Source organism: Triturus cristatus, chromosome 3_1, assembly GCF_964204655.1.
Source record: "Triturus cristatus chromosome 3_1, aTriCri1.1, whole genome shotgun sequence".
NCBI lineage: Eukaryota > Metazoa > Chordata > Amphibia > Caudata > Salamandridae > Triturus > Triturus cristatus.
Genome location: NC_140583.1, coordinates 684,571,585 through 684,594,897, shown reverse-complemented (window position 1 = coordinate 684,594,897; position 23,313 = coordinate 684,571,585). Strand labels below are relative to the sequence as shown.

Here is a 23,313-nt window from a genome sequence, read left to right as displayed (position 1 = left end):
GCCGACCACTGGGAAGACGAGTCTCTCAAGACACCACGAGAGATATGAGCCACTGACGGACTACAGCACATACACACGCTAACTTCCCTATAGATCCCTAATGTTATGCTGTGCCGTAGTACAAGAACTTATGATAATACCGATGATTCTTACTTGTAATGCATTCCATGAAAAAACCCTAATAAAAACATGTCAATTAAAAAAATCAATACCTCCATTGACGTCGCAAAATTCCCAGCCACCTGAAAGCACACAGAGATCAATCCGCTCCTAAATAAACCCTACGCAGGCCCGGCAGAACTCAAACACTAACAGCTAATATGCCTACTCCACTTCTCAGCCAAAGCCCAAGAAAAAGCAACAAAGATCCAACAATCACCTGGAAGCCAACAAACTCCTGGAACCCTCACAGTCTGGCTTCCATGCAAACCACAGCACAGAGAGGGTCCCGATCGCTGCCACTGATGATATCAGAGCTCTCATGGAGAGGGGAGAAACCGCAGCCCTGATCCTGCTCAACCTATCCGTAGCTTTTAACATAGTGTTCCACTACTCTCTCCTACTTGGCCTCCACCAGATGGGAATCCAAGATAAAGCCCACAAGTTGATTGCGTCCTTCCTTACAGGGTGAACCCAAAGCTTCCACCTCCCCCTTTTTTCTCTGGCCCAAAATACATTATTTGCGGAGTCTCCCAAGGATCATCCCTAAGACTAATGCTCTTCAACACTTACATGGCCCCCCTGGCCACCCAGGTCAAAGTGTATGAGATGAGCATCATTTCCTATGCTGATGATACACAGCTTATCTGGTCGCTGTCCACAGACACCACCACTACCAAAGCGAACTTCCACAAATGTATGGCCGGTGTCGCCAGCTGGATGCAGAACAAGTTTCTCCAGCTCAACACCGACAAAAAGGAGGTCCTCATCTTCGGGAGTTCCACCTCTCCCTGGATTGATACATGGTGGACAACCAAACTTGGCCCCACAGCCACACAAATTGCAGGAAACATAGGCATCATCCTCGACAGAAAGCTCTTGATAAGAAGGCAGATTAATGCTGTCTCCTCAGAATCCTTTCACATCCTCTGCATGTTGAAGAAAATCTTCAAGTGACTCCCCACCGACACAAGATGCATAGTCACCCAGGCACACATCACCAGCCACCTGGACTACGGCAATACCCTCTAGGTACTCCTGAGACGAACCCACATGACCCCCTCCCACCTCAAAGCACTAAACTGGCTCCCTGTAAATAAAAAGTGCCAGGTCAAACTACTCACCTATGCCTACAAAGCCCTCCCCAACTCGGGCCTCATCTACCTCAACCACAGGGTTAATTTCCACCAACCCACCAGAAAACTATGCTCTTCGTCCTTTCACCTGGCCCACACCCCAGCATCCAAAAAATATAGGAGTGGTGAATGCGTCTTCTCCCATGTAGCTACCAAACACTGGAACAGGCCCCATCTGCATCTCCGATCAACACCCACCATCCAAGAGTTAAGAAAGAAACTTAAAACCTGGCTGTTCAACAGCAGCAGCAGCACCCCTCCCCCCACGTGCCTGGATACCCTCATGGGTGATAAGTAACAATTTACAAATCCTGACTGACTAATACTACTGGTAGTGTAGTTGTGAGGACACTGGACAATAGATGAGACCATTAACATCTATCTAGACTACACAACGTTTGCAAAGAGCCAACAAGAGGCCTTTCAGGATGTCAAGCAGCATCAACGAATGTTGGATATCTGTTGTGCCCTATCTCCCCGGCAAAACTCAGTGTAATAGACAGGAGAGAAACGCAGTGCTTTACTGCTGCCGCAGAGTTCTGGGGCTGGTTGAAGAGATGTGGATGCCACAGAAAGAACCACAAGCTATAACTACGCCCACACAGAGAGCCGACGAAAGACCAGACGATACTGGAAAGGGCTAGGCTCATGGCCGATATTCAAAAGACACATACCTGCAAGTTCCCCAACAAGTGGGAAACCCTAAGAGTGGTGACTAATAGTTCCTGGGACACGGGCTCCAACAACAATAGCAGAGGGGAGGTTGCAGTACTACCATAGATCAGTCTGATTAAGTCAGAGGCAAATTATTTAGACACTGTACTACATGGACTAACTCCCCGGGAAGACACAGACCTGCCCCGGGGCTGTGGGGGTCCATGCGGTCAATGGTCTGACAAGACTGGCATCCTGATGTGGGCAGCACCTTGGCTCCTTTTTGACTGGACGAGTATATACTACTGTTACCAATATCTGCAACCTTAATCCAGAAATTTGGGGGCGACGGACATACTATGCATTGGGGTGGTGGCCTGTTTTAGGTTGTAGCTTAATAAGTGGGTGGGGGGGAAGTTGGGGTGAAGTTTTTTTAGGTTGAACTGTTACCTGCCTACACAGATCCAACAGGTGGAGTTTGTCCCTCTCTTAGTACCCCGGGCCCTAAGATTAATAAGCCCACATCTTATAAAATCCCAGACCAGGCTCCAGCAGAACTTGCCCAGGATATCCGTGGAGACCAGTAGTCTGGGTACAGTAGTCACATCCATTCGTATTCTTTTCAGTAGCTGCATCTTTTCTAGTATTTTAAGATTGTTCCCACCTAGGTGTGCAACAAGTACGTCATGTCTAGGCCACATTTGCTCTTTCCCACTTTAACCTTTGTTTAACAGATCATATTATTCTGGCAACTCTTAGCCAAATCCCTTTGTACCAGTACTTTGCACTTACCCACCGCTATGCCCGGAAGATGTGGGAAGGGCCCAGCAGCCATACCATCCGTTCGCAGTCCAGCCCCCTTTTTGGAAAGATAAATCATCTGCTTAGCACAAGTCCAGTCTGACATACTCCGTGAAAGCCTGAGCCCCCTTAATTCCCACCCTCTAAATTGCTTCAGCCCCAAATCCATTCTGCTCTGAGGTTGTAGCTGCCCCAATCTGGAATGAATATGTGCCAATGTGCTGAGCTGGCAACCCTGACATGCTCAGAGGTCATGAAAAACTGGAATCTACTTAGGAATGAGCTGCCATATTGGATGAATAAAGGTAACCAATTCATCAGTCTGATAGTGAAATATGCTCTTGAGAGGCACACCGGGCTATGCTTCCTGACAGGCATGAAGCCAATGCATGAAAATATCCCTTTCATTTCCTGGTCTCTTTTCAACCTCCTAATACTCAACACCATGCACCCTACATGTATCCGTATAACCGTTAGCCACAAACCTACTGCCCCTCACCCTGAACATTGTGGGCTCAAACAGGCCACTGATAGCTGTGTGAAGCACCCCCAGCACTCTCCTCTGAAAGTTGATGCGCAGTCTCAACTCTTTGACAGCTACCTGCATGCAACCATGCCCTTTCATGGTTGACTTGCTGCAATGACTGGTTGCTGGTTCATTTCCTGTCCGTAATCTGGCAAAGCATGTCACTGTTGACAAATGTGCCTGGGCCCATGCCTTGCTTCGCCTTCTTACCCCGTCCAGAGTGGGAGCTTCTCCATCTCTGCTATTGCTTGCTCTCCTTCCAGCTCATGTAACCCCATCCCTTGATGGAAAGTTTCCTGGCACTTCTGGTACTTATTGGCTGTTTTGGGTGCTAGTGCATTGTTGAAGAGAGCTCCTATGTCAGTCCTTACCAGGTCCTACAATCTGGGTAGGAAAGTGGTCTCTTGGAACACTCAAGGTGCCACCTGTCTGACCTTGCACCACTGCAATTGAGAATGAGCAACAGTAACTGCGATAGTGCAACTTGGCACATACCTTGCTCTTACTGCTATATTTGTGCTCAAATGGCATTCTATTAAGGGGCGTAATAGACCTAGCACCCATGGGCAACTCGCTTTACAATTGCTCACTAGCTGCATCACCACATGATTATCTGACCATAGTGTTTTTTTACATTTATTTTATACAATTGTAAATACATTAAACAACAACAAAGGTCAACATCGGCTCAGCTGCCAAGCAATTAGTCATTATTAGATATTATAACAGAAAGCAATTAAATGGTTACCACAGCTTGTAAGGCCCAAGGCAGGCCAAGTTGTGACTAGAACCAGGTTTTGCATTATCACTAATTATATATCCCAATACAGCTTGTCACACCTATATGGCATATTGGGCTGAACACAGAACAGGTAAACAGTAATGGAGTCCTGGGAGGATGTGGACCAATTATGATCAAAGGTTCATCCACATTGCAAGCGACACAAATTATATCTAATGACAGGGGATGCCACACAGTGGTCCTGGGCATATAGGAGGGGGAAATGATTGTTCTTGGTGAATGTTTATATGCCCCCGGGATTGCATACTAAGATACTGACTCAACTGAGTGAATTGCTGCTAGAGCTATCCCCGGAAATGACAACAGTAGGGGAGATTTTAATATGATAATGGACCCATAAATGGATAGAACTTCCGCTACCCGCAAGGATACCTCTACCATACAGAAACTGGGAAGCTTCACAATAGCTGTGGGATTAGGAAATATATATCAGACACTACAAAGAACACTTGAAAGTTTCTCTACTCTTGGGCACACAACTCTTACTTTATAATAGATCACTTCTTCGCAAATTAGTATCTCTACACAAGTTAATTGCAGCATCTTCAAAGCGAGAGGCATATCTGATCACTCACCACTATGAATTACCCTAGCTACGCGGGTGCCACAAAGAAGAATGGAGTGGAGAAAGGTTGCATGGCAACTTACGAACAAAAAAACCTTGATAAAGTGACCGCCCAGTAAATTAAAGAAAAAGCAGCAGAGGTGACCAATGCAATACCTAAATGGTAGTCCTACAATGTGAACATTTGGGGAGTAATCATAGCAGTTGAAGTAGGTGAAAGAAGAGAAAGGACCCACCGCTGTCGAGAACTAGAAGAGGAACTCCTCGAACTTGAGGCAGATCATATACAGACACAGTCAGACGCTATATGACAACATCTCCACCTTAAGAAAGAGGAACATAGAACACTTGAGATGGATGGAGTCCACTTAACATATATTACTAGACAGAGGCAATTATATGAAGTGGGAGACAAAGCCAGGAAATGCCTGGCTTGGCTCAGTAACAGAGACCATATTAGGGAAATGGTTGACCCGGATATCTCAATCATTACGGGCAGTGAGGAGATAGCAAAAGTTCTGGTTGACTATATGAGAGACTTTAATGCGCCTCATAGGAACACCCCTGAGCCAGACCTACTGAACTTTATAAAGGACTGCCGATGAGGGCCCCTGGATAAATCTGACATTCTGGGGCTGGAAGGGCTTTGACCAAAGAAGAAATATGCTTGAAACTCACAGCTTCTGTAATGGAAACACTCGGGCCAAACGGGCTGCCAGCAGAATTCTTTCAGAGACTGACCCACAAGAATATAAAGCTGCTGTACAATATGTACACAGAGGCATTCTGCAGTGGCAAGGTCCCGAGAGATCTCTGCACTGCGACGATTACCCTTATCCTTAAACTTGGAAATCTCTGGGAGCAGTGGGATTTTTACAGGCCAATCTCCCTACTTAATGTGGATACTATAGTATTATCAAAAGTATAAGTCAATAGATTGCAAAGTGTGATCTCTGACCTGGTCCATCCGGACCAGAATGGGTTCACACCCCACTGATCTATTTAATTGTGAAAGCGTTCTGGCCAGACGGCTCTAGATTAGGAGAAATGGAGCTTGAGGTCTTTGGGTCCATGTCAGAGCTAAACTCAGCTAGTGGCATAGGAAGAGTGAAAAACTGAAGTAAAGGGACCAGATAGTGATAGGAGAGGAGTCTTATGAATACAATATATCAGCTAGAGGAGCACCTCTGAAGGGTGTGGCAAAGGTGGCGAGTATAGGTTCGAGGCACATGCTACAGCCTGGACTTGATAGCCTCGACCGGGTCAAGGGGCAGGGAGGTAATTGGGGGCATCTTGGAGCATTTTCAAAACTTTGGATGAAAGTACTATACGCAAAACTCTAGCTACTCTGAAACCACCTAACCACTTCAATGACCCCTTGCCATCAAACTTCGTCTCTGAGATCATAGCTTCCTTACTCCCACTATGGACGAAGATTGTCGATGCTTCACTTCTGAAAGGTGCTATTCCAGAGTGCCTAAAGTCTGGGAAGGTTACCCCTATTCTAAAAAACACATCTGCACATCCCTCTGACCTGCACTACTTCCGCCCAGCACAGAATCCGCGCTCACTCACATTGTAGACGATGCGCTAAGATTGCTAGATCAAAACGAGTTTTGTCTATTGATCCGCCTCGACCTCTCATCAGCTTTTGATACTATTAAACACGACAGCCTAATGGACCTCTTGGAGCACAGGATCGGGCTGTCTGGACCTGTACTAAACTGTTTCTCCTCATTTCTCCACAATAGATCCCAAAGCTTCAAGGTGAACCAGTCCTTGTCTCATTCTTCTCTGGTAACGCTGGGGGTTCCACAGGAATCCACGCTCTCAACCACGCACTTCAACCTGTTTATGGCGCCTTTAACAGAAATTCTGAAATCATCCAGAATTCACTATCACATGTACGCAGATGATACCCAACTATACATAAAGGTCACCTCTCCTGAGGACATCAGGTCCCTCAACTTAGTCTTACTGAAAACACATAGCTGGCTGACACGGAACCACCTGTAGCTCAACGGTCTTAAAACTGAATTCCTCCTAATTGCACCACCCAAGTAGTCTCCAATCATCGAAGAATGGATGAGTCAACAAATTGCTCTTAACTGCATGCCACACATCATTGATTCCACAAGCTCATTGGGAATAATGCTAGACAAGAGTCTGAACATGCAGAGGCATATTAGTACACTCACCAAAGGAGCAAACTTCCAACTCAGCCTCTTGAGAAAATAAAACCTTTCCTCCCTTCACATGACTTAAACATTGTGGTGCAAGCCCTAGTGATTTCTAAGCTACACAAAAATATAACAACAAAAAAGCGTACAATCGAGCCTTCTCGGGTATTGCGCCGAGGATATGGAACACATTATTCCCTGAAGTCAGGTTGAATCCCTCCTCTGCCCTTTTCAAAAAGGAAGCTAAATTGATACTGATAAAGAAACCTTTACCACTGTAATGGAGCTTCCAAGTTGCTAGATGACATCCTTGCCGGTCTGAATATATGAAAACTGTCTTGCGGTTCTGTCGGTCCTCTACCACCTCCGCCTATTTCCGCTTGCAACTGATATACGGTAAAGTGCTCTGATAGCCCCTGTGACCATTTTCGCAACTTTGACTTTATCCCTATACTTCCTTTCTCAAGGAAGTAAAAACGCTATGGATGAAGAAACTTGTATCTGAACTCTTTGCTTCCATTGTTCCCAAGGGTTCTGTGCTTTATGAGACTGTTAAGTTTGTTTTTACTGAGTTGGGTTGCTCCGTTTCTTACCCCTTGTATCCTATATATTGCTAAATATTCCTATATTGGAAAGCGCTCTGATACCCCCGGTGGTCTTGTTTGCGCTATAGAAAACTTTAAAAATAACAATAAAATAAATAAATCGCGCTGACCTTGAATGTCTGGTTGACTTGCTCATTACCTGACGTGGGCCTCGATTCTGAGATTCATGTTATAGTCAGCCTGGTAACTTCACACCTGCTAACAAAGGTACCGAATGGTAATACTTCACCGTACATGCATCTACAAGTTAATGCAAACGGAATCGGGAATAAATGTGTGCACTGTGTTTTACCAGCCAGAATTCTGCTAAACGTTCACTTTTCTGTTGGGATTACTGCTCACTTTTAACACCTGATGCTGAGAAGGAAGGAAAAAGGAAAACACATTGCTTGGTTGAGGGTGTATTATATGCTACCCCTTCAGATTGGAAGAGGGTTGTTATGGGCCAGGAGCAGGACTGTCCTAATGTGATTTTATCAGTCAGATTATCCTGCCTGGAAAATTAGGTTCGTTGTTGCTGCACCTGATAAACCCAGGTGAAGGAACACCAGCCTATCATGATTGAGCCGAGCGGAATTCTACACAGGTAGATTACTCCAATTTGTCATCTGGGCCTCAATATGGTCCAACACCTTTAATCATCTTCAATTGTTTGTTTTAAAGGTATCTGACTGCAGTGTCACATATGGACGTTTGAGCATTCATAATATAGTTTATCTATATTATTTCAAATTATATTAACTCAATGTAATTACATGTATCTATATTCAAAATATCAAGTGTTGCAATAAAATTCTCAAGAAAGTGAAATTATTACCACTGAGCTAGAATCTTTTCTTTTTGAAAAAATGGCTTCCTCCAGCTGCTCCTGTGATGGAAGTAGGGTGTAGCTCATTTCATTTGAATTAGGATCCTGAAAAACAGCTTGTTCTTTATTGCTATCCAAGATACTGGCAACTGCCAACTTTACCTCAGCCTATAAAAGAGTAAACCTGCATGGTGAATCCAATCACTTCAATGCACAATATCATTTCATTAGAACATAACAAATATACATTGTACAAACTGGAAAGCTACTGAATGATCAACAGCTCGTCCCCAATTAATTATAAACTGAAATAAAATGCAATAGTAACAAAAATGGAGAAGTTGAGAATCTATGTACAGTGTTAACTCATATGTGCATTACACAGTGTACCAATCACTTTCCACGTAGTAGGTTCCCTTTTTTCGTTGAGAAAGCTGGTGTGCATTGTACAAAAATATGAGAAACAATTAGATGGAGGAAGTCATCCATCAGAAATTTTACAAATTGTACTATGTTACAGCGACTAACATAGGATGATCCCTTGATAAACAAAAACTAACCTGCCTTCGTGCAGCGCTATTCCCATCATAAATTGTGTAAAACCATTGCCATTCAGACCTATATTTACTACGGGAAGGCCCTGATATTGCCACTTGATACTCCACATTGCCCAGAATCATGGTTGGCTGTTTAATCCCAATTTAGAGATTATAAACAATGATGATATTAATACTCCATAGAACATACAGTTTTTTCCTGTATATTCCCCAAAAGTAGTACCCCACAAATACATCAAAGCAGAGTAGGGCACGGTCTAAACATATGGAGACTATAAGTCATGGGTAAACTACCCCTAAGGCATCTTTCCACCCTAGCAATTTTAGCTACAGTGATATTATTATTAACAAAGTGGAATAAAAGCATCATCGTCTGTATCGGAGTAGACAACGATAAGTATCTCTTGACTAATGCCTCCTGCTACAGTAATCAGAATTTTCACTGGTTTTATATATAGCATGTGATGCTTCCAAAAACACTAGCTATTTGCTTGAAGATTATTAGAAATTCATCTAATTTGGAGGTAAAGATCAATACATCGTCAACATATTTTAGCATTATACTGAACAGCCAGGAAAAGCACTGGGATATTCACCTAATCCCAAATAGCCTACAACAGAGCGATGTACATTGTAAATAAGGAGGAAGACAGAAGCCAGCCTTGCAAAGCACATCGCTGTATGATAACTTTAGCACAACCGAGAGTCCTTTGTCCAAAACCGTGTCTTGTAGATTCAGGTGAAGAGTCAGTACATATTTCAAACATATAGGGTTTATCCACACACACTGCATTGCCTCCCATAGAAACGACCATGAAACCAGATCAAACGTCTTCTCAGTATCCAACAAACCCCTTTCTATAGAATCTATTGGTTGATATTGTGCACCATCGATGAACCCAAGACCAGGGCGGTGTGGGAGGTAGTGTCTTTTCCAAGGATAACCACATGTTGCCTCAGCTAGGTCAAACTTTGTATGACTCAAGAAACATGATTTTCTAAAAGATTAGGTAAAAATCTTTATATCTGCATTTAATGAAGAAACGGGCCACTAAAACCAACTTTCTTAGGCACATTTGTCAGCATGATCTCTGGTAGTTTTCCCTTACTCCATAACGTTTTTAGATTGTCTACATAAAATGGGGTATGTTCATCACAAGACAGCATTTTATACAGTTCACTGAGGAGTGCCTTGGCTTTGGATGCCTTCCTGTCTGCAGGATCTTCAGGAGGCGGTTGACTCCCCATGGGCCACAGTATTACATAGATAGTGGCAGCACTGCGTGAGGCATTTTTTTTTAAAACCATTTGGGTCCAGGCAAGAGAGAAAGATACAGCAGCAGGATGTACAGAGGAAGCTATTGGGACAGATCTATTGTTTCAATGGGGAAAGAGCATATAAAGCATTCCAAAACCCATCACTGATAGAATATACGAATGGAAGGAGTCTGGAAAATGAACTTATAAGAGCCTATTTTCATCAAACGGACAAAGAACACTGATTTACCATAAAAGGGAACTCTTCACGTCTTAATCGGCTAACCTGTATGTATGTACATAAGGGAGATTGCAGAATTGCCAACTTGAATATATATGTCACCATGTGAGGAAGGAACAGAGCCTTGGAGAGGGGCCTTGTGCATAAAGCTATCGGTGAGGCACTCTGAGCCCTACCAATCCCCCCCCAAGAAAAAGGAATAAAGGGTCGCTGGTGCTATTACTGATGTCTTAGGGTGTAGTCACACCCTTTAATGGGCATACGCGGTTCACAGCCTCCAAAGAGAGCTGAAAATCTACTCTGTGCAGTTGTTTCAAGCTTGTCTTCCTGCCACGTGTTATATCTGCTCCTCACTGTGTGACAGTGTAAAGAGAGCCGCTATTGTGTGGCACACGTGGCACCGTGTGAGTTGGCACGTCTGAGTTTGGGTATACCATCAATATACTGTCAAAAAGATAGAAATGCGATGCAAAGGACTGTATATATGGCATAAAATGCCTGGGAAGCTTGTATTATATCAGAACGGCAGAAAGAAAAGTGAACTTACGCCAGAATGAACATCAACTTAACCTGCATTTGAGAAATGAGCAATCATCTTTAGTAAAGTAGTGCACAAAAATAAATATCAAATGTCACAACTGAAATTTAACGTACTCGAGGCAGTAAAATAAACGATATCAATTGAAACATTACCGAAAAATTACTGAGAGGTAAAATTTTGGATGTAATGAAAAAGGTACATACTCTCGTAACGATCTTTCTATTGGATACTCTACTTGCAGATCCCTCCTCTGTGGAATAATCCCAGGCCAGTCTAGATCTGGAAAGTTCAAAGCTCTCAGATCAGCGGAAGGGGGCGCAGGCTTCGCATCGGCGCTGAAAGAGGCACCCGGTGCCGCCACTAAAGCCATTTTGCGCCCTCCCAGGTGAAACGAAGTCAGTTCCCTTTTTCTTGAAGAATGGTGATATTTTTGTTAGGAACCAAACATACTTTAGAACTGCACACAGATCACAGAATTGTGTAGTTTTTAAAAGCAGTTCTAGCATTTTCCCTAGGTAACTCAGATGGACTATGATTTTGAGATAAATTATAGACCAGGTCAAAAGAATAGGAAGCCTAGCGTCTTATCATGACAAGATCAATTGGAGGGTGAAAATCAAGTAACATAAGATCCACCAATAATTTTGTGCCCAAAGTTTTGTATTATCATTCTACTGTGTTAATGAGTAAATACTTTTCTAAACAAAATATGTATAGAGAGCCACTCTACAGACAAATGGCTTGTATAAAAGAATATAGAAATAAGTAAGAAAAAGATGGATTGCTTTACCACAAAAAGATACATATTTACCATCAGATCAGTTAAAACAGTAAGCTATGAAGTGGCTTCATGTGTCAAAGGCGGCTGGAGATGCAAGAATTACTAAGACTATTTCAGCATTGAGAAGATACTTTTGGTGACCAAGTTTATTTATTGATGCTAAAAGTTTTGTTCAATCAGTGCCCAAATAAAATAATCACATAATCACGTAGTAAACCAATGACTTAGTTTAGACCTTCGCCTGTTCCACCTAGACTATGGAATAGCGTCAAAAGATTTTATTGTAGAGTTGCAGAAGAGTTTAGGTTGTACAGTGATTCTAGCGGTTGTGGATCATTGAACTAAGATGGATCATTTTATATCTCTGCCTGGTTTGCCTGCATCTAAAGAGTCACCACAGATTTAAATGGATGCTTTTGCATTAATTGGATAAATGAGCCAGCGTTCAAGATGAAGGTAGTTTATGGTGTACTACACGCTACAGTGGGTAGAAGATATGACCTGATCCTTGTGAAATCCTTGAGCGAGGGTTCTAGGGTTCTTTATTTTCCCTTCTCCCAGTGTAGGAAGCTCTTAGGCAGTGGGCGGGAAAAAGATGGTGGACACAGTTTCTCTCATGAGTACAGAGGTGGCCAAAGAGGCAATCTTTAGCACAGTAGGTGTCTGGCTCAGGAGACACCATCTCCCAATTATCAGGGACATAGTGCCTCATGGGAACTAGAAATAGGGCAACTGGGCAAATTAAGAGTGAAATACTTCGAAGGATCTGCCATCCCTTTCTCAATATGCTACTTGTGGTCAATTATCTCTTCCCACCCCCCTCCCAGCAAATACTTCCTGCACATAGTTCACGAGACTCAACAGACTATTCTTTGTACTATCACAGCTCAGGAATCCTCTGTTCAATTACCAGTGTCATTGGAAACTTGGGGCTCTTTCGTTTTATCTCTAGCAACTACAGTCTTCCGCCAGTGCTGTACCACTTTTTCAGTAGCCTCTGCCATACTAGATGCACGTGGCTGTTGGGACGTGTTCCCACGAAGGGCCATTTGCCACACCGAGTGGATGAATGCCCCTCAGGCAGATCACTACTGGTACCATGCGATTTGTTGGAAATTGGGTTACTGGTTGAAGGGGTTGAAACCCTTCCAAAGTAGCAACCACAATTCCAGTCATGATGAAGTCACAAGCAAAACCAAAATTAACCTGTGCTTTAACCTCTGATAGCTTGGCAAAAAAGCAATTAGACTTACCTTAGAGGCAATATGTAAAATATTTATGCAGCACTTCAAAGCAGAAGCAAAGTGAAAACACAATACAAGAAAAATCCCACAGCAATTTAGAAAAAAATAGATTACAATTTAATAGATTATTTGATACCAAAATGATACAAATCCAATCAGCAGAAGATATGTAATTTTAAAGTTTTAAGTAAGAATAGTGCCTAAAAGCACAAAGGGACAACTGTGGTTATCTGGTCGTGCCGGACCAGACTAAAGTCACAAGAGCAGGCCGACTGCGCTGGAGCACAGGCTGGATACATGGATGAAGTCAGGCCAGCTGAACAAAAGTACCTTAATTCCTGGTGTGCGGAGCATTGTGAGATTCACCATCAAAGATGCGTCACGCAGCTGGGGTTTCGTGGAGGCTGCGAGCTCTGGTGTCGGGGATGCATCACGATGAGGCGGTTCTAATGCGAATGCGAGCAAAATCATTGCGCTGCGTGCATTCTGCTTCACAGGACTACAGCTGGGCTGGCAGAGCACCTTCACACCCCCTTCCACAGGTCCAGGACTGGAGGGGCATTACTTGGGGGCAAGACTCACAGCAAGTCGAGTCCAGGTGATGAGTTGAAGGTAATCAGGAGGCCAGCCAACTAGCACTTTGAGTCACTCTGGTGGTGCTGGGATGAAGAACCAAGTTCAGTCTTTTTAGTCAGGCAGCAGGTCAATAGAGTAACAGTGCTTTGTCCAGAGCAGCACAGCAGTTTTCCCTGCTCTGGCCCCAGCTTGTATGGAGTCACAAAAGAGTAGTGTCAAACCCTTTAAGAGTGTGCTCAGACAGAGCCTTTGTGATGTGCAAGTGTGGCAGGTGACAGCTGCTCAACCTCATCAAGTTAGAGATGGCCCATCCTGCCAACACGATTTCCATTTTTCTCTCGCTGCCTGGGGGCAATACACAATGACCTACTGCAAGCTACACCTATTCATGTGCCTTAGGATACAGGCAGCAGGAATCAAATGGTTAGGACACAAAAATAGCAACTTTTTAAAAGTGGCCTTTTGACAATTTGCATTTAAAATCTGAATTTGCCATTAAAGAGGTTTTTGAATTATCATTCTATAGACACCAAACTCGACCTTCCTAACTGCTCCCAACTGAAAGTTAACCTAATGTTATCCTATTGTAGAGATGGGCCTTACAGTAGTGAAAAACGAATACAAGCTTTTTACTACCAGAACATGTAAAAGTTAAAAGGGCATGTCCAACTTTTTAAATACATTGCACCCTGCCGTATGGGCTGTTTTGGGCATATCCTAGGTGTGACTGATATGTATTAAAAAGTAAAGTTTAGGTCTAGGAAAACATTTACTGTGCCAGGTTGGAATTGCAGATTAAAACTGGCCACACAGGATATATATATATATATATATATATATATATATATATATATATATATATATATATATATATATATATATATATATATATATATATATTCACTGAAAAAACCATAGGTTTCACACATGTTATAGTTAGCTGGACATTTTACTGATAAAAAACCAATGAAATTCCCCCGTTATAGTTACTGTAGGCAACTATAACTCACGCGACCGTAATCCTCTGCTGATGCTAATACTGTATTTAGACACTTATTTGCCCATGTCTTCTTCCACTAAATTTTAGCTATACATATATTACAAATATTTTTTTTTCATAAAGACACATATGTCATCAGCAGAGGATTACGGTCGCGTGAGTTATAGTTGCCTACAGTAACTATAACGGGGGAATTTAATTGGTTTTTTATCAGTAAAATGTCCAGCTAACTATAACATGTGTGAAACCTATGGTTTTTTCAGTGAATTTGCAAGGTTTTTTAAATGCTAATTCCTAACTATAACGTGTGTGAAACCTATGGTTTTTTCAGTGAATTTGTACGGTTTTTTAAATGCTAAGTTACTTTACGCCATTTGTGGCGTGCGCGCCCACTTAACGCAGTTCATCCGTGCGCGCACGGTGCGCTTCGCGCACCGCGTGTCCACGTTACGCTACATGGGCCATGAACGCACGATGCGCTTCGCGCACAGTGCGCACATGGAGGAAATATGATGAGCATCGCTGTGATAGGTAAGATATGTGTTAGTTTCATTGCTAATATGCCATGCACAAAAAGGTGCCCTTCGGGCACTCTTTTGCACACGGGGTGGGGTGAGTGTGGATATTTTTTTTTTTTTTTTTTTAATTTATTACCGTTCGCGTACGGTAAGCGTAATCGGCGAAATTTTCGAAAAAATTAAAATTGCCTTTTTTCTCTTGGGGGATCGTTGGGGACTCCATGGACATGGCTAGGTGCTTGGGAGCTGTCTAAACAGCCCCTTTACATGTTTTGGGGCTTTGTTTTTCAACCCCCTGTCAGAGTGCGAGAGAGAAAATGGCGGCCGCCGCTTCCTGGTTTCGACCGATTCAAATGTTTACTAAGATCTAAGGGCCAATCAGAATCGCGCTCGCGCACGTCACCGTACGCGTACGGTAAGCGCACCGTAAGCGCACCGTAAGCTGGCTCAGATATATATATTGATTTAAAGGCTATTTTCTCAGAATCTACTGAACAGATTTACACCAAACCTACAAAAGGCACTTCCTTGACCTGAGGACTACCTCTCTGCCAAATTTCAAGTAATTCTGTTCAGCCGTTCGGGCTGTAGCTGTGTCTAAAGGTCCTATGGAAAAATGCATGGGAAAAACGCGTTTTGGGACCCCCCTTTTATCTCAGCCCCGCTTGACGAATCCCCCCGAGACTTTCAGGGTAGGAGCGGAGCGTAGCGCCCCACCTATTTTGAAAAATTCGCAAGGATTCGTCAACCGGCGCCAAAGTTATTCAAAATAGAATGTTGCGGATTTCCTATGGAAACGTGGTCCTAACTATAACTACCTACTGGCGACCGCCAGTAGGTAATATATATATATATATATATATATATATTTTATTTTACACACAATTGTCCTGCACGGAAGGAGCACCTTACCAGCCGGTGCACACGTCGAGATCAGGACACGATCTCGGTATTTTATCAAACACAAGTGAAAAATGACGCGGCACTCCTCTCGACGATTAAGATGTTAGTTTAATCTCAGATAGTAACCCTCCCTACGCGTTTCGAACCGTAGTTCCTGGTCACGGTAGATTGTTACATTGGTCCTTTTTCCATTTCTTGGCTTTATACAATTACTACGAGGTGCCATTATTATTGCATTATGGGGATTGTAGTTAAACAAATGCAAAATGTACGGAATTAACATCATTCCTTTCAAAATAATGGTACTTTTCACAAAGAAAAGGGGATATTGTTGATTCAATACCTTTCTGAGTATATACAACATTGATTGCTAAGTGCAAGGCACCTGAGAGCACAGGGTTGATTGTTTGTATGCAAACTATGCATCATATTAAGCAAAAAAGTGATGGCTAAGTGCCTGTGAGTGCAGTGGTATCTGCACTTATGTATATATATATATCAAAGCTCCAACTTCCTCCAGTCGCAAAGGAAATAGGCACTCACGGGAGACGTTTAGAAGATGTTTTTATTCCGGTAAAACAAACAGACGCGTTTCGGCGAATTGCCTTCCTCGGTGTTTGCTCGCACACCGGGAGACCGCCATTTTAAGTGCATGCAAAAACTGTCATCGTAAAACATCACTCATAGAAAGCGGACTTGCATGTTAGCAGATAGACGTCCGCCATTGCTAAATTTGCAATTGTAACTTTATCGAATGACAAATACTATCAAATCACAACCTAAGTCATAAAGTAAATTTGAAGACAAGTTATATACATGTTCACACGCACTTGGGCTATTTAACAAAATTACGCCATGTATTGGCTGCGGCATCGACGTAACATCGCCACAAACGGGTGATCAAATCAATTTTAGAAAACCCGTCGTGAATAGACGGACAAGGCTATGTTAAATAGCCCAAGTGCGTGTGAACATGTATATAACTTGTCTTCAAATTTACTTTATGACTTAGGTTGTGATTTGATATGTATTTGTCATTCGATAAAGTTACAATTGCAAATTTAGCAATGGCGGACGTCTATTTGCTAACATGCAAGTCCGCTTTCTATGAGTGATGTTTTACGATGACAGTTTTTGCATGCACTTAAAATGGCGGTCTCCCGGTGTGCGAGCAAACACCGAGGAAGGCAATTCGCCGAAACGCGTCTGTTTGTTTTACCGGAATAAAAAACATCTTCTAAACGTCTCCCGTGAGTGCCTATTTCCTTTGCGACTGGAGGAAGTTGGAGCTTTGATTTTTTGTGGAGTGCATCGCCACATTGAGGGCACCCACCCGCGAGTGAATTCCCGATTCGAAAGGGTGCAAGCTGAGCTGACATATATATATATATATATATATGATAAGAAGTTCTCCTCACTTCTCCTCCAAATATAGAAGGTGCGTCGCAGGTAAGAATCACAGCACCACAAAGTTCAATCCGCTAGTATTTATTCGTCAATGGAACAGGGCATACGCAAAAGACGGTCTACGCGTTTCGGCACTCGGCCTTCGACTGGACCATAGAGTCTCGAGGCCCAGAGTGTCCATTTTAAGGTGTGGATACAAATTAACAAATAGAAAGTGAAGACATACTGGGCATAGTCAACAATACGTTTTTTTGAAGTAAACAATAATTTGATTGCTACAATTTATCCACAATTGCAATTGGTTGATTGGAAAAATAATGAATGGTAGCATTTTGCTCACGGTCTATAAGATAACAGAAAGTCAAGGTAAAGTACCTTATTAAAGGAGGGGGGAACATAATTTGTGAAAAGGAGTGATTCCGATTTCATATTAACTTCAACTTTGACAATGAGTAATATACATATATACAAAGTATTTACAATGATTCCTATAGTATCTACATATAGTATCCTAATGAATGTTAATTCTTGTAAAAAGAAATATATGTATATTCTAATTCATGTATGCGTAAAGTACTGAGTGGTCAAGGTTGACACGAAGAAATAATACTGGAAATCACATCGAATAATACGTTCCCACCTTTCCAAATAAACCACTTGCAAGGAGTTTTTATGATTAATCTAGTCTGTTGCAGAGAAAATGAAAGGAAAGCAGCAGTGTGTAGTTGAGTGATATGTATAACAAGGATCAACTAGTTAGATGAAAAAAGTCAATTAATTCTATCCTCTTTGGAGAGGGGATGTCCATGCTCTTTTTACTTTTTATTCTGGTTTATAAGTGTACATGTAGTTCAGCATCCAGATTATGGCCCCATGGCTTTTCGGTGCCAATTGATAATATTGTTCTTGACTCTGCTCTTCTTAGTTCAAGGATTCTATTACCACCCCTTTCTTTCTGTTTAATGATTTTGGTGCCAAAATACTTTAAAAGAGTACTATCACCAGTGTGAAATTCAGAAAAGTGTTTGGCCATGGGGTAGGAAAAATCTTGATTTTTGATGGCGCGGAGGTGTTGAAGGATGCGGAGTTTAAGTTTATTGATCGTACTCCCTACATATAGTTTCTTACACGGACATTCTAGAATGTAAATGGCAAATTTCGATTCACAAGTGATGTGGTCCTTGATTAGTTCCTCACGACCATTTTGTAGTAGATATGATGTTGTATTCTTTCCATGTTCACATGCTTTGCACTTTGAGCACTTCCAAAAACCCGGGGTGTTCAACCAGGATGTTGTAGTTGTTGGTTTGATCTCAAAGTGACTGTGTGTCAGTAGATCACCCAGAGACGCAGTTTTCCTGTAGGTGATCTGTGGTCTTGAGGATAAGATGTTTTTGACGGTTTCATCCAATAACAATATTTCCCAGTGTTTTCTTACTATTTTGCGTAGGTTATCACTTTGATTGTTAAAATCAATGATTAACCTGGAAGTTGTTTCAGTTTCCTTTGCCAGCTTAGTTTGAAGAAGATCAGATCGTTTTTTTGTGCTGACTCTGTCTTTAGCCGTGTTGATGACTTCCATGGGATATCCTCGTTGTAGGAAACGTTGACTCATTTCTTGGAGTTGGAAGTTTAGATCAGAAGGTTCTGAGCAATTTCTTTTTGCTCTCAACATTTCCCCGTAGGGTATGCTCCATTTGAGTTTTTTTGGATGTCCACTGTTGGCATGAAGAATGCTGTTGCTGGCAGTCGGTTTCCTATGCATTTTTGTACAAATTTTGCCATTTGAGATATAAACTTCGACATCCAAAAATACAATGTTAGTAGTGCTTGTGGTGGAGGTGAAGGTCAGCTTATATTTGTTGGTATTGAGAGAGTCAAGGAAATTCCTGAGGCCATCAATGTCGCCTTCCCATATGATGAAAAGGTCATCGATATATCTGGACCAAGATCTTATATTCCTCGCTTTCTCCTCTTTTAGAACCTCCGTCTCCCATACAGCCATCATATATATATATAAAAAGAACAGGATTTCCCACTGGTCCAAACTGTAAAGGAGCACAGGTACAGACCACAGCACGCTGAACGTAGTATATAGTGCAAATGTATTCCTTAATCGGCATTGCAAATGTATTCCTTAATCAGCATGAAGCGTTTCGGCCGTGTTGCCACGGCCTTGATCACATGACACACCTTGAACCAATCGGGACAGATATAGTGCAAAACATCATTCCTCCTCCAGTGTAAACGAATGGAATTGAGCCAGACAAACAGCAAACGTCACATAAGACCAAAGAAACGAAATGGAAGAGATACTTCATCTCATAGCACAATATTGTTTCAAAAACAATAATTAAGTTAATGACAATAATACCATAGTGGTTACACGTAAACATCTTAAAATCTTGGTCATACACTGATCACAAATCCACTGGTGAAATAAATTGGCCTCTGTTACAGGGGTCCAAAAAAATGAAAAAACTCAAATGTAAACAAGAAGTAAACAAAAAGTTAAAGGAAGAGGAATGTATAAGAGAAAAGTATATATAAGGGAGAGGCCATAGCATTTCTCTCAAATTGACAAAATATATCCAAACAATTCAAAACTTGAGAATAAACGTGACAGGCAAAGTATACTCGTTAATACGTCATATTTCTTTTTTTCATCTTATCCTCATTCTTCTTACTTGTTACTGTCGATTTCATACTAGGTATATTTAATGCACAGTGATGGTAAAATAATGGATTCCATAAGGTTAGATGACATTATTCTTCGTATAGAAAATAGAATATACAGAAATTACTAGGCTCGATATAAAGCTGCTAATAGCATACAATTTTCTCATCTAATTAATTAGTAGATGGAAAATGTTAATCTCCAATAAAGTGCAAATGCAATAAATAAAGGGATTACATCATGCTAAAAGCCTATTAGTATTAAACATTCTAAAACAATTATTAAATAACGAATAAAAGTCACAGAATATAAATTAAAGTGCAAGTGCACCAGTGCATATTTCCGCAAAACATGTACAAAAAAGCAGAACACTAGCAGCAGTAAAGAACAAATTAATAGATGAGATTTTATGTTTTAAGGTGGTAAAAAAGCCGTGAAGTAAAAATCAGTGCAACATCCATAAAATCGTCCAAAATTCCAGATTCAAACCTCAGTAAAAACCCAATCACAACCCATAGGTTAAAAATCAGTTATATATATATGAGATAGTGTTGTTGCTGCACTTGGCAGTTCTCCGTCCTACGGTGTCGGTGCCTGCGACGGTGGCAGTTGCCGTCTTAATATAAACTCCCACGTATTTTCTTCATGAATTCCAGAGGAAAAAAAAAAGCGGCACACTTTGGGACTGCTCAATATTTTTACTGTGCACAAAGACGACGCTTTCAGCGAAAGCCTTTTTTGAGTGAATTTGTGTGCGCAATTTCCCACAGAAATACAACCAAAATCCGATAGAAAGTGAAAAAATACTATTTACATATCCCACAAATACTACCAAAGATTCATAAGGATCCCATTAGACCACCAGGGAGACCTATAGTTTTACCCAATGGGGGACTATTGGAAAACACCTTCATTTTCTTGGACCTTTTCTTATCACCTTTTGTTCTCAATTTAAGATCATATTACAAAGATAGCTCTGATTTCCTACGACGCATACATGATGTTAAGTGGAAGGATACTTACTTCATGATAGCATTAGATGTATGTTCACTGTACAGCTACATTGACCAGTAGAAGGGCGTAGAGGTATGCATGTATTTCCTTCGAGGCAGTCATATCTCATTATGAGAACACAATAGGATGTTGGAGAATATGATGCTATAATGTCTAGAATAGAATATATTATTATTTGAGAAAACACTATAGCGACAAAGGTCAGGGACCACTATGGGCACATGCTTTGCCCACAGCCTAGCTATTTTATTTCTGGGCTGGTGGGAGGAACAAGTAGTATGGGTGGAGGAGAACGACCTGTGCACAGAACACATCCCCATTTGGATCAGGTACATTGATGACCTGTTCCTGATTTGGGATGGGCCCCAGACACTAGCTTTGAAGTTTATCAAGAAATTAGGAATCAACGATTCAAACCTAAGCTTCACCCCCAAAATAAGTATGAGTTATTGTGAGTTCCTACATGTCACTACCACCATCCAGAACAATAAGATAATTACGAGTCTGTTCAGAAAAGAAACAGCAGGCAATACCATTTTGCATGTCTCCAGCAATCATCCGACACCCCTGGTCCACAGCATTCTCTATGGCAAGCTCTTACGAGCCCATCGCAACTGCAGTACCACTGCAGGTTTTGCAAAAGAGCAGACAGGTATGGAAACAAGATTTAGACTGCAAGATTACAGTAGCAAAGTGCTCTCAGAGGCCAAAAAGAAGGTTAGTGGGAGAACACAACATGAGGTACTGTTTAGCAACACAATTAAGCATAGCAAAGAAGAGAAAGGGATATCTATAATGATCACCACTTTCAGCAACGGATGCATGAGGCTTAGAAAAGCGATGAGAAGCCATTGGAGTCTTTTGGAAGCTGATCCCATTATAGGGAGACATATAGGCAGCTCCCCTAGTATTACATACAGAAGACCCAGATCGATAAAAGACAGCTTAGTCCGCAGTTACCAGCAGGAAGTGTCCCCCAGAAATTGGTTGGACTCGTTTAAGGGGTCCACCAAATGCAACTCTTGCAAAGCATGTAAGAAAAGCAGAAGTTGCAGTACCTTCACCACAGACTTAGGTACAATGAAAACAATCACAAAATTCCTCACATGCAGCTGAGATTTTGTCATATATGGTCTGGAGTGTCCCTGTGGTCTGAAAAATATTGGCAGCACAAAGCTACAATTAAAAATCAGAATCCTACAGCACTTACGTGCAATAGCAAATCGAGATTTCAACTATCCCACACCAAGACATTTCGCTGATAAACTTAATAGAAATAGTAGTCTGTTGCAGTTCTATGTGATAGACAGGGTCCCACCACTTCAGAGGGGAGGGGTCAGAGAAAAACATCTCTGCATTCTAGAATCAAGATATATAATCGATCTCAATACCAAAATTCCAAATGGTTTGAACAGTGGGGAAGAGTTAGCTACCCACATAGGGTGCTAAGTCCAACTATACCAGTGATAATGACTTTCCTTCGGTATGATTTTTAACAGGTTCACATTTTTTAATTGGGGGCACCACCGGGAAATGCTGACATAGATGACGACATACTGAGATAAAATCCATTAGGATCTCCTAGTACCCGAGCACCAATCCAGACCCAATTGAAACGTTGACCCAATAACAGCATGGTTAAATATCAATTGATCGAGCAAAATGGGTAGGTGTCGGATTCATGAATACCAAACATCCCCAGCCTATCCCCCTCCGTTTTTCACACCCATTCACCTGTCACATATGAAATTGGTCACATTTCAGGGAGATAGTGCACGAACGTGCTAACATTTCCTACTCAATGTAATAGATAGTGAGAAATACATTCAATACAGCGTACGGTACTCCATGCACAAGCTTGTCCCGGGGTTGACACCACTGAAAAATGAATTAAGCGACTTCATTCATTTCAGAACAATGCAACTTTATTGACTGTTGTACTCAGCAACAATGTTGAATCATGCAACTTAACTGATTGTTGTATGTGGTAACAATGTTGACATTTGAAAATTAAGTCTGGGATACTCAGATGTCTGTCTGTATCGAAACAGCATTGATCAATTGAGTATATTACTAATGATTACAACAACATTTGTTGCTAGTTCCGGACACTGGCATGTCAGTGCGAATCATAGTAATTTGTCTTTAATACGAATAGTATGTGGTGCGAGAATGCTATCCGCTAGCATACGATTGTAGATATTCCAAATGAAACGTGAAGGTACAACTATTATTAGCAGAATTTCTTGATTTTTTTAATTCATTATATCGCTTATCAGTATGTCACTCCAGCATTGGTAAAACTCACTGGAGTTAAATCAATCACAATCAAGTATTTGTGGGATATGTAAATAGTACTTT

The 23,313-nt window shown here is 41.7% G+C and overlaps 1 protein-coding gene across 1 annotated transcript in view; it reads right to left on the bottom strand.

Moving 5' to 3' along the window:
• The window catches only part of TESMIN (testis expressed metallothionein like protein), a 1,510,092-nt gene that overhangs the window by 1,047,432 nt on the left and 439,347 nt on the right, over positions 1 to 23,313 (bottom strand). The window contains exon 8 of the mRNA XM_085644767.1: positions 8,246 to 8,404. Coding sequence (XP_085500893.1) covers positions 8,246 to 8,404 — 159 coding nt within the window. The remainder of the gene's footprint in view (positions 1 to 8,245; positions 8,405 to 23,313) is intronic.